At 41.9% G+C, this 12870-nt stretch overlaps 1 protein-coding gene across 2 annotated transcripts in view; it reads right to left on the bottom strand.

The window, feature by feature from the left end:
• Window positions 1-12870, bottom strand: part of PTPRT (protein tyrosine phosphatase receptor type T) — a 734376-nt gene that overhangs the window by 358184 nt on the left and 363322 nt on the right. For both annotated transcript variants that reach the window (XM_073309805.1, XM_073309804.1), the window contains exon 7: window positions 3209-3502. In XM_073309805.1, the coding sequence (XP_073165906.1) occupies window positions 3209-3502 (294 nt within the window). The remainder of the gene's footprint in view (window positions 1-3208; window positions 3503-12870) is intronic.

Genomic DNA, 12870 nt, shown 5'->3' with positions numbered 1-12870 from the left:
AAGATATTTGAAGAGGCTGCACCACCCTGTATGAAAATCGGGAATACAATTTAAATTTTCCAGTCTATTATCTAAGTTACCATTATGAGGATATTATATAAAATCTGCAGATATTGGCTAAGCATCTTTCCTTCCTCCTTAGAGGCAACATTTAGTTCATTAGAATCTCTCCAACCTGGTGCTTTCAACAAACTATAAATGTCATCACTATCAATCTCAACAACCTCTGTATGACAATTAACATTAACGCAGTGACCTTCTCCACCGGTAGATTTCATTAGTAAATTACAACTGAAAAAAAAATAGAGCAACATTGGTTAGCCAAATGATTATCTACATCATCATTCATGATTTTAGTCAATGCCATATGAAGTAAAGGAAAACCAAGTTATCTGGGGCACAGTACAAGAGATCATTAGGAGCAGCACTAGTGCCCCTTCCTGCTCCTCCAGTGAAGTAAGCTTTAATTTAAAGCAAGTGTTCTTTACAGAGATGACATGCACAAGTTTGCAGATTCTGGTTTTTGTTGCTCCTGCAAAAGTGTGATTGCACCTGTTGTTTAAGACACTTAATTTGTGCAAGTTTTTATTTGCAAATACAAATCAGGAAATTAAGGGCAAACCAAACCCTGCCATGGCACAATTGCAGTTCCTGCATTGGAGACTTATAGAGAATGTTTCCTTCAGTAGCCCCTGGAAGGCATAAACTACTGCAAAAGGGAGCAGTGAGGAAGCAGGACTGAGTTGTCCATTTCCCTCTCTCCACCATCATGTGGAGTTGGCTGGACACAGGGGCTCATGCTGTACCTTGTAAGGACTGGTGTAGTATGTGCACTCCCTCTGTGAGGCTCAGGAGCTTGAGGAATTATGCCTCCTTGGGAGTATTGCAGTTCCACAGTAATTTTCAGGGCTGTGACTGAAAACAAGAACTGAGCCCTGAGTGTACAGTTATCTGTATGCAGAAATCTGGGTTCACCAGGTCCCAATCAGGCTCCAAATCTCAAACTTTGACCTTCACCATTACCGGTTTAACACTAGTTCCCATCTTAGCCCCTTAAGACAATCAATCAGACAGTGATTTGTGCTGAAGGCTAGAGAATCTGACAGTGATTCTAGTATTCGGAGAGTTACAGGAAGGCAAGAGGATGAGCACAGTGGCACTTGCTGAAATACTGAGTGTGTTGGCATGCTGGCATCAGTATCCTTGTTCTTTCCCTCTGTGTGCAACAAATGTGGAAAACCCTCCAACCATCTGCCAGCTCCTGCCTATCTGACAGATATCAGGCAACATCAAACACCTGTATGCCAGATCTGCACAGTTTGTATGAATGTCACTGCTGATTTGTCTCAAGAAAACACTGCATGCCAAGTGCTTTCCTTGCCCATTTCAAAGAGAACAGACTGTAGTTAGGAAGCTTCCCTTTTCTTCATGCTGCACGCAACTCCCTACTCTTCCCCATTTGGAGAAGGAAGGAGGATTGATGTGGGTTCTCATGCTGTGGCAGTGTGTGATGAATACTAATGCATCAAGACTTAATCCAACTATAGGAAAACATTTGGCCAAACGTAGTTACTGCTGAAAATACTTTAAACCCCCTTGCAGACATCAGGTTGGTTGGTTTAATTCATAAACATGGATATTTGGAATCAGATATTTTGCACGAACTCACTAAAGTCTACTTGCTATATTATCCTAGTGAAAGGAAGAGAGATACATCCTCTAATCAACTTATTTCCTTTGTTTTAACTATGGCAAGTGACATCTAGAAATCTGCAGATGAAATGTGATCCAAACCTTGAGAAGAAAGCAGTATGGAAGGAAGGATCTTACAGTGGGATGCCTAACCCACTCCATTGTCGGGCAAGAAGCCTGATTTCCCTTGGCAGGTGACAAATACACAACATATTCAGAACACCAAGAACAGGTTCATCTTTCACCAGGAAAGTTAAAATGATTGCAGAACTGGTCTTCTCCACCCCTTTCTTCAAAATTCCTCCATGCAAATATGAAGGAACAAAACAAGATATCCTGCAACATTCAGCGAGCAATAAATGCTGCAGCAGGTAAAGAGAAGAGTTATTCAGCCTCCTTGAATGGAGGACAAAAACATACCTGTCCCACACTTTCTAACACTTGCCATTCATGCTATTGATTTGTTGGAACTTTTTATTAAGGCAAAGTTACAACAAAACATTATACAATACTTCATGGTACACTGTTTATTCAGGATCAGGTTAATAGTCAAAGAACCTGGCTAAAGATTCTGACTTGTTGGCTGGGTAGTTGGTGAGAAAGCTTTTCAATTACATGGACAGTCCATATTTTCTGATAGCACAATTCCATACGAGGAAAGGTCAGATTTTTCCAATAATGTGCAATATAAAGTCTAGCTGCTAACTATAAACAAATAAATTAGTTGTATGTTCATTCAGATCTGTGCACATCAGGAAGTTTTACGGTGGAGTCCCCATGAATTTAAAGTCTGATTTCATTCTGTAAGTCAAAAGCCCTCGTTGATAAATTCAGCTGTGCATAAAATTTCAGGCAGAGCAAAACTAGCCATATGGGTATCAGTGGGTGAATACTTGCACTGTTTTGAAGAAAAAATGAGTCTGGGGAGGAAATTGAAACAAAACAAAACAAAGACATTTTGAAAGAATCACAGAATTATATATTGCAAAAATATTTCTGAAGTTTGTACAAAGCTTTCTGTTTTGTGGCTGACTGCAAAAGTTACCTAAGAGGAAAAGTACGTATTTACTATGCGCTTAAGAGAAGGAAATATTGATAAAGGGCTTGTGTTAGGGTCAATGTGACCATCAGAGAACTAGTTTGAAAGATTATCATTGGCTTGTCGTCTTCTTATCTTCTTGGGTTTCCCACTTCTGTAGTGAGTGGGAATGCATTGTAGATGTCTAAACAGCTGCCTATGCCTTTTAAAAGCATGCCACCTGAACAGAAGAATGAATGAAAGAAAACAAACATACCACAATCCATATCCTGAATTCAAAGAGCGCTCCATACAATACAGCTACATCAAAAGAGGGGTGGGAGTACTTGGGTTATTGGGTCAGTAACTCATTGGTGCATAGAAATAAGAATAGAGCTAGATACTGCTTGCACTGTAATGCAGCCTTGTTCAGCTTCCAATCACAAAACATTTAAACCAAAACCACGGTGCTGTTTATAAAGCATAATATACCCCTACCTGCACATTTTGTTCTTGTTGTGAGTGGAGGCCCAGGTGGCCCTGTGCCCCCTTCACCAGGGCGGGTGAGGAGCACTCTGATCTCATACTCCACATCGGGGTCCAGGTGCCACAGTTTGTAATTTGGGGAGTCTACGATGTGTGTTTCTGCCCAGTTCCCAGTGGTTGTCCGGTACTCCACCTCCTTCAGTATTATAGGCCCATCTCCAATGATAGAATTGGCGTTGGGTTTGATCCACAGATAGGTGGCACCGACAGCCAGCAGTTCAGGGGGCGCAATGGGCGTCGGAGGTTCTGCAAGCAACAAAAAGTTAGAAGATGCTTGTGAAATGTGTTAATAGTGCTTAACTTGATTGGTAACAACAGCATGTTCAGCAGAAAGGCTGGTCCAAACTCTGCTCTGTTACACAGGTGCACTTCTCCTGGATATGTACCGGACAGTACCTTACATGAGACTGAATTCCATGGAATTGAGGATAATTTGGCTTAATATATTTATTTCTAACTGGGTGCTATAACAGACTCCAGGAGGTAGAAAGTCTGACTCTTTATGGAAAATGAGGAGCCACATAATATGAAAGAAAAATAAGTTTTATCTATTTAGAAATACCGTCACGAAATAAGCTCCTGACCTTAGCCCATCCCACGTACTCATCACAAAATAGATAACTTTATCCTCACCCATCTCCTGAGTAATTTACCATAAAGTGATTATTAAAATAAAATACAGTATCTTGAAAAGGTGAACGTTGTTCCCACAGTTACTTCCTACTCTAAGAGGAGGAAATGCAGTGTAGCAAAGGGCACTGTATAGCTGTGAGCAAAGACCATGTTTTTATCGGTGACCACTGTATTTAGGGAATTCAAAATGCCATTTTAATAAAAGGCTGTAGTTTTAAAATAGGATACATTTTTAGACCAAATTAGTTGACAGTGTCTCTAAAAATACAATTGAAAATGTATTTAAATGCCTGAAGGGTCTTTGCTTGTTTAATAGTAACACAAACAGAATGCTGATGAAGTTCAATGTAACTACATTACAGCTATGGTGGAGCTAAAAGAGAAACTAAGACCGTGAATTAACAGACTCCATGGTGTTCAAGAGCAAAATATGTTTAACTTCATGAGTGATGGCACTAAAGCCAAGTCTGCGTGAGACTTGAAGACTGCCTCGAAGAAGTCTGAGAAGCATTATCAGGAGGCAGGAACCAGACGGGTTCAGATACCTCTGTGATAAAAAGGAGAGCAAGTCAGCAAGACGGCTCTCCAGCACCCTCTGATGAAATCCTCAAAAAGTCTACAGGGGCCTGGCATCCTGCCTCATTTTTTGGTATTATCCCTGTACACATAACACTGGCATATTGGAAGCCACATGAATACCATATGCCTTGTGGTTTTGAAAACCTGAACTGAAATGTGCAAGATTCTGAGCGATTTCTTTAATCACATCTGGTCTGTTTTCCACCCCTCTAATTTGGTTTGCCCTCAGCCCAGAGGACACAGAAATTCTCTTTGCTTGTGAAACGAAGGAGACAGACACAGCAGACACCCTTTCTCTTAAGGAAAGAAGTCCTACAGAAGTTAATGACACAGAGCCTTTTAAGTTTTAGAAATAGATTTCTGCAAGAGTTACTCTAAAAACCCTTTTGAATTGAATAGAATGATAAGCTTTCCTTCTGTGATTAGTTAAAGGAATGAATGCCTTGGCTGCAAACCACAGAGGAGCTCAAGAGATATGCATTTATATGTGCAGAACATTCCTGAAAGTGTGGAAATGCCCCACTGAACCTTAGGAAGCGCCTTAGTCCCCCATTCCATAACTTACACGGTTCATTGTAGGGGCATGGAGGTTACCCAAAGTCACAGGAGATCCCGCAGTTCGCCACTTGCAAATTTTGACGGAGAAAAAAACCCAACTCCATTGACAAGCCTTCCTAGCCAAGGAGGTTTTACTCTGAGCTTAAATTCTGTAGAGCATCAGGGCCTTAGATTAAAAGCCCTCTAGCAAGACACCAGGGCCTGCACGCACAAGAGGAGTTAGGTGCTTAAGTCTCTGTTGTAGGCACCTAAGGGTATGTCTACATCATGAAGGAGGAAGGGCCCAGATTCTGGGCTCCAGCCCGAGCCCAAACATCAACACTGTAATTTTCTATAGCCCCGCAAGCCTGAATGAGCTGACACGGGCCAGCCATGGGTGTTTTATTGCAGTGTAGACATACCCTAAATCCCAGTTTGGGGACCACTGTACTGCACAAAACTCCTGGTGAATTCTGCTGGCACCTAGACTCACTCAACGCCTAGCTTTTCAGGGTATAAGTTCCCTTGGCGCCTATGTTTCTGCCTCTGGACATGCATGCTGCTGCCTCCCTCTAGGCACCCAGACACTTATCTCCCACTTAAGCCACAAAGTGATTCACAAACCAGTAGAAGACAGGCATTTGACCACCTAAGTCATGTGCAGGGCCCAATCCTGTAGGTGCCCTCTGGGCACGGCTACCGGGTAGGGCCCTTCAGGTGAGTTCACACAAAACAGCTGAGGGAAGGGAGAAGGAGGACATCCCTCGAAACGTTTAGCACATATGGGCACCCTGACCACTGGGCTGAAAGTTATGAGGGAGGTCCCTCTCCTTCCTCCTGGCTTCTTGTTAAAATGGTGTAGATCAGTGGTTTTCAACCTTTTTTCATTTGGGGACCACTAAAAATTTCAAATGAAGGGGCAGACCCTTTGAAAATATTAGACATAGTCTGTGGACCCCCCAGGTGTCCATGGACCACAGATAGAAAACAACTGTTCTATGGTAACAACAACCTTTCACAGACCCCTTAGACGTAGTCTGTGGTCCCAGATTGAAAACCACTGGTGTAGGCACCTGACAGCAGGAGAACAGTCACAGCTGAGAATCGCTAACAGCATTGCAGAGATAGGCTTAGCATTCTCCCTTCTGGTCAGCAGCTTCCGTTAGCTAACCTAGGCAGGCTCCCTGCCTAGCGTGTGTTAGGATATAGATATTCAGGCCTGTCTGTAAAGGCCTATACTCTAATTTAGGTGTATTCTTACCATTTAGCTAGTTATAGAGGTATAAAAGAAAGAATCAAAATCACTGTCTGCCGGTGTAAGGGCCTTCTCTTACTGTGACAGTCTGAGGCCCTGTTCTAAGGCTAAAGCCTTTGGCTAAGCAGCAGAGGCAGCCATAAGCTGGGAAGCGAATGGTCACATCTTCACATTCCAAACTAGACACATTGAAATAAGGTGCTATTGGGCTGTTAGGAATACAATCCTGTTCTGATAATGCCTAACGCCTCCAGAGAAAGGGAAGTGCCTAGAAGATGTAAAAGGAAACTTAGTTTGATAGCATCCTGTCTGACAAGAACTCACTTATCAATAGCTGGGATGTGAAATCCTCATTTTTTTGTTGTTCTATCACTGTAGTCCCCATTTCCCTATTGTTTGTCTGTATAATCTCTGTCTGGTTCTGTGATTGTTTCTGTCTGCTGTATAATTAATTTTGCTGGGTGTAAACTAATTAAGGTGGTGGGATATAATTGGTTACATAATCATGTTACAATATGTTAGGATTGGTTAGTTACATTTCAGGAAAATGATTGGTTAAGGTATAGCTAAGCAGAACTCAAGTTTTACTATGTAGTCTGCAGTCAATCAGGAAGTGAGGGGGGGAATGGGAACAGGGGTGGGGAATTGGAATCATGTTTTGCTAAGAAGGGGAATGGGAACAGGGACACAGGTAAGTCTCTGTGGTGTCAGAGCTCGGAAGGGGGACACTAAGGAAGGAAACTGGAATCATGGTTGCTGGAAGTTCACCCTAATAAACATTGAATTGTTTGCACCTTTGGACTTCGGGTATTGTTGCTTTCTGTTCATGCGAGAAGGACCAGGGAAGTAAGCGGGTGAAGGAATAAGCCCCCTAGAAGCATACTGGCTTTTGTGATTTGCAGACTAAGGCACCTGTCTCTCCCCATTCATTGTAGAGGAACCTAGGCACCTAACTTTGGCTTTGTGAAGCACAGTGATTTTCTAGGTATTTAGATCCTTTTGTGCATCCAGGCCCTTGTCTGTAAAGCAAATAGAACTAGCATGGTGATACATAAATAAGTAATAAAGAGCTGAACAAATAATCTAATGAATAAGTAATTCAGTAAATTCCAGCCCTATTTGTAGTTTATTAGTGTAAGATAATTTTCTCTGATTAATCTATTATTCAAAGTTACTCAAAATTTATGGTGAATGTTATTTACTCGGTGGCTTTCTATTCAAAATCTGAGCTGAGTTGCTTCATTGGGATCAACCACAGAAATTATGCTATTTGTTCCCTGGAAGAATGAGAAACTCTTATCATCACAAATATAATTGGAGTAATAGATATCTCCCATAAGCAAACAAAACAGTGCGAGAAATACAGTTTGTTTAAAATTCAAACAAATGTTTGCAAACTTAGTTTTTGCCCCTTTCTCCAAACTCCAGGCAGAAACTTTTTAGTGTCAAAAAGCTAGTGGTTTACATTAGGGATGTCCCCAACAAATCTATTTTCAAAAAATTCAAGCATGGGTAACTAGAACTTCATTAAAAATATGAGCATTACAAACTGCTTAAAATTGATTTTTCCCCTCTGCACATAATTAAAAGAAGATCTTACAGATTTATTTTTTCATGCCAAAAAAAAAAAAAGAAAGAAAGAAAAAAGAAAGAAGACGGCATCTTACAAGTTAAGTTACATCCCAAGTTAGGAGACAAATGAAATATTAAGTCCCAAACTCCTGGATATCACATAGTATAATAACAACATTATGTAAATTACTTTGGTATTTGGTTGAGGATTAGAAAAAAGATTTACTGGTCGAACAGTTAAATTAGTAGAGCTCCATCTTTTCTACACATTCAAAGCAAGTTTAGATACTCTAAGGATTAGCAAACCAGTTCAAAATAAGAAATCCACAGCGCTCTCTTCCATTGCTTTTCACCTCAACCCTGGCTCAACACAAACCTTTCTGAAGGGCTGTCCAATGTTTTCTTGTTTCTGTGTATTTCTGCCCTTTCAGGTTCTGACTAGGAGCAAAAGTGCCGAAACATCACATGATGAAAACTGCCTAAGACTGTCAAACCCAATTCTAAAGATTCAAGGAACTTGAATGAACATTAGTTGAACTAATTATTTTGGCCTCAATCCTGCACCACTGAAGGCAACATGAGTTTTTTCCATCAACTTAAATAGGACTAGGAACAAGACCTTAACCCCATTCTGGCCCCTAAATATTGAAAATATTTCACCTTAAAGAATTAAGCCACTGTTTATCACAGCAAGTACCTGCAGCAGGAGCAGTATATTTGTTGTGACCTATGCAAATAAACGGCACTTGTAATCATTACAAATTGCCTGCCTGATGCTGTTATGAGCTGGCAATTCTAATTGATGTTTATGTGATCTTATTGTTGATTTTAAATGCTTATTAAATGGAGTGGTGACAGAGTGAGGATATATCAGTGTCAAATTGTGAACTCCATTTTGTTTTTATGAACGCTATTTTATTCCAGGGACCCTGCCGTATAATAAAACCTTGGTTTGGGTGTGTGACCTTCATGTTGCATTACAAACCTCCTTAGTGGATTAGAACATCCATTTTATAGTAGGAGCTTGACACCCAGTGGAAAGATTATGTCTGAGAAGCTGTGACAGAGCAATCAAGGGTCATCAATGTTGAATGACTCTCCTGCTAGAACAATGAGTTTTCTTCTGGTAGGCCATCGACTTTGAAGGACTACACAGAAGCCAATAGGGGATGAGGTGTTTCTCTGAGTTAGGAGGAGGAGGGGTGACCACCGAGCTGTGTAAGGAGAAAGAGAAGGCAGGAAGGGCTGTCTAGGTCACTGAACAAACCCAGGACTCATAGAAGGCATGAGATCAGACTCGACTGGAGGAGTGCTATTCATGAACTTGTTTTTCAAAGATAAGAAAATCTAGTGTGCTTTGATAAGAACCCAGATTTTTAAAGGTATTTAGGTGTTGCTGTGCTCAGCGTCTCAATGCTAACTGATTTGGGAGCCTAAATCTCATGTTCAAAAGGAATTTATTGACTTAGGAATCTAAAGTCCATTGGCAGCCAATGGGATTTAGACACTTACGTGCCTAAATCTCTGTAGAAAATTAGATTTAAGCTCCCAAATAAGTTGGGTGTTGAGATGCTGAGTGCCGCAACGCCTACATACAGTAACTCCTCACTTAAAGTCATCACGGTTAACATTGTTTCGTTGTTACGGTGCTGATCAATTAGAGAACATGCTCATTTAAAGTTGCGCAATGCTCCCTTAAACATCTTTTGGCAGCTGCCTGCTTTGTCCACTGCTTGCAGGAAGAGCAGCCCGTTGGAGCGAGTTGGTTGGGGCTTGGAGCCAGGGTGGACGGGCAGCCCCCCATCAGCTCCCTGCTCCCCTAAGTTCCCTGTGCAGCAGCCGCCCAGCAGGCTATCAATTGCTGGACAGTTCAGCTGTCCCTCCCCCCACTGCCGTGTGCTGCTCCTGCCCTCTGCCTTAGAGATGCTCCCTGAAGCCTCCTGCTTGCTGTTCGAGGGGGGGGAGAAGGGGGGTGGAGAGAAGAGGGGGGCTGTCATAAATATAAAGGGAAGGGTAACTACCTTTCTATATACAGTGCTACAAAATCCCTCCTGGCCAGAGGCAACATCCTGTTACCTGTAAAGGGTTAAGAAGCTCAGCTAACCTGGCTGGCACCTGACCCAAAGGACCAATAAAAGGGGAAGATACTTTCAAATCTTGGAGGGGGGCCCGAATCTGTACCCTAGAGTTCAGAGTGGGGAAGGAACCCTGACAGGGGCTAATGTCATGGTGTCCCCCTCCCCCCTGCTCCTGAACCCCGCTTACCCCATTTCCATAGAGCAGGGGGACACACGACAGGGCTCAGGATGGAGGGAGCTTCCTGGCAGCAGCTTCTGTCTCAACTTGCTGATCTACTTAAAAAGGCAGTGTATTTAGAGTGGGGTCAGCGTACTTAAAGGGGCAATGCACATCTCTCTCTCACACACACACACACACACACACACGGCATGTGTCTCTGTCTCTGACTGACATGCTGTCTCCCCTCCCTCCATTCATGCTGCCTTGTGGTGTGTGAGGCTACATTAACAACAATGGTTTAATCCTTGAGGGCTCAGCTGATTGCTACTTCATCATTTACCAGTAAGGCATTCTCTGGGAAATATCCCACCCTCTGACTTCACCAGCTCAACCAAGCTTCACAATCATCATTGCTGTGTACCAGTATTAAATTGTTTATTTAAAACTTATACTGTGTGTGTGTGCATATATATATATTCTTTCGTCTGGTGAAAAACATTTCCCTGGAACCTAACCCCCCCATTTCCATTAATTCCTATGGGGAAATTGGATTTGCTTAACATTGTTTCACTTAGAGTCACATTTTTCAGGAACATAACTACAATGTTAAGCGAGGAGTTACTGTACCTTCAAAATCTGGGCCATAGCATCTATGTCTACAAAATTACTTTGCTAAGCCTGTGTTCCTTATTTGCCTGCCATGTTGTCCTTCAATGGGTTAATCAGAAGCTCAGCATGTTCACAGAAAGGTGGAACTGAGCGAACATGCAGAAGCAACCAGGGGTTCAGAAAGGCTTGGGGCTCTAGAGTGTAAGTCATCCAGACTGCAAGATCCTTCTGCTCAAGAAGAGTGTCAGACATGAGGTCTGCACCTGGGAATGTGCATGAGACCCCCCGCAGAGCTAGGAACAGTGTCCAGTTACACCCAGGCCCAGATTACTTAGAAGCAAGTGGGATCCAAAGGTTGGGTCCATTCACAACACATGGGCACCTGTTTGGAGATGGGGACTGGGTCAAGTTGCGACAGATGTTACCCCCCAGCAATGTGACAGCTAATTTGACCAGGTCATCAAAAAAAATCCATCCAACTCCTTTAACTCACACAGCATTGTATGAATTTCATGCTATTATGTTAACTGCCTGTATACTGCTCTGGAGAATGCAATTTAGGCCCCACCTATACCAGTGACATCGTTTCCATAGCGACTAATAGACTTTAAAAAGAGAAATGGAAGGACACTAAACAAAGGGCATAGAAAATAAAAGGAACATTTAACCTTTGTGTAGGGAGACTATCACAAAGCATCTAAGGGTTGTACAATTCAAAAGTGCAGGCTTGAAGATAACGCTGCACTTCCAGAGAGCTTTTCAGACAAAGATGTCAAAATATTTTATACAAACAGATATCAGTATGCCCATTTTACACCGATGGGGAAACTGAGGCACAGAACATTTAACTGACTCATCCAAAATCAGAGGATTCTTATGGCCAAGCTGTGAATACCATCCAGATCTCTTAATTCTCAGTCTGGTACTTTAACCCTTTGTCCATCCATCTATTTTAATGGGCATCAGGCCCAGACCCATTAGATCTAAATCTATTCTAGAATTAAACCTAATTTGTATCAGAATCTCAACTCTCCCACAGTGAGGGATTCAGACCCAGCTCTCTATACAGGATTTTTTAAAACCAAATACTTTCAAATAGAAACCAAACAAAACCACATAGCCTGAAAAAGCATTCATGTATGGGGCAATACAGCACGGGGGAAGCGCAGTGACAAACCCCTGAGGGCCATCAAACCTGCCAGTAAGGGAATCAGCCACAATCTAACCAACGGATTGAGAAAGGCAGGCAAAGAAGGAAGAAACGTGAAGGAGGGACCCAAAAATGTATTAAGAAAATGGAAATCCCACCTAAGTGAAGCCAAGAGAAGAATGGAATTGAGAGCTTCTGAAGAGAAGTAGCCAAAGAGACAAACAAAACAAGATATTACATATATCAAAAGCAGGAAGCTTGTGAGAAATCAGCAGATCTGCTGACTCCAGAGTAAAGAAGTTCTGAAGAGGATAAGTGCATTGCAGAGGCTAAATTTTTTCTTTGCATCAGTCTTCATTACAACATTGCTGGGGAGATATCTGGAAGAGAACAGGTTCAGGGTAGGTAAGGATGATGCACTTTCAGGAATTGAGGTGTCAAAAAAAAGAGAGAGAGAGAGAGAGAGAGAGAGATAGTTTGGGATTATTCTGTTTACTAGTCAGTTTAAGTCCCTACGACCAGATGGTATTCACACCAGAGTTCCAAAGGAATTTTAAAATCAAATAGCCAAGCTCCTGATAAACACACAATTTCACTTTAAAACTGTGTGGGAAGGCTTGAAAATAGCAAATGCGATTGTCTTTTAAAGAAGTTCTGGGTAATCCTGTGAATAGATCAGTAAACCCTAAGCATTTATAAAATTGCGAAAATGGATTAGACTAAACTACTTCCCAAACTGAGATAATCTGTATGGTACATTTTCCCCTAATACTAGTCCCATGAGCAATAGGTTTCATACTAGAAATACATAGCTATAACAATATCATCCTAGCAGGTACCAATTCTCTACAGGGACCTTATGTTTTTGCAGCTTTAATCCAACATACCTGCCCATATCTGGAGCTCCTGTCAGTGCTGCGAACGCTAAAATGTGATTACAGTGGACTATGATTGCTCAAAAAATTACAGAGTCATGGGATTGCAATGAATTTCCCTGTAGGCAGCCGGTAATACAGTGAAGGATCAACCAAGGTGAAAAAT

Source organism: Lepidochelys kempii, chromosome 13 (assembly GCF_965140265.1).
Source record: "Lepidochelys kempii isolate rLepKem1 chromosome 13, rLepKem1.hap2, whole genome shotgun sequence".
NCBI classification, from domain to species: domain Eukaryota; kingdom Metazoa; phylum Chordata; order Testudines; family Cheloniidae; genus Lepidochelys; species Lepidochelys kempii.
The sequence above is the reverse complement of the archived record's forward strand: the minus strand, read 5'-3'. Positions and strand labels throughout refer to the sequence as shown.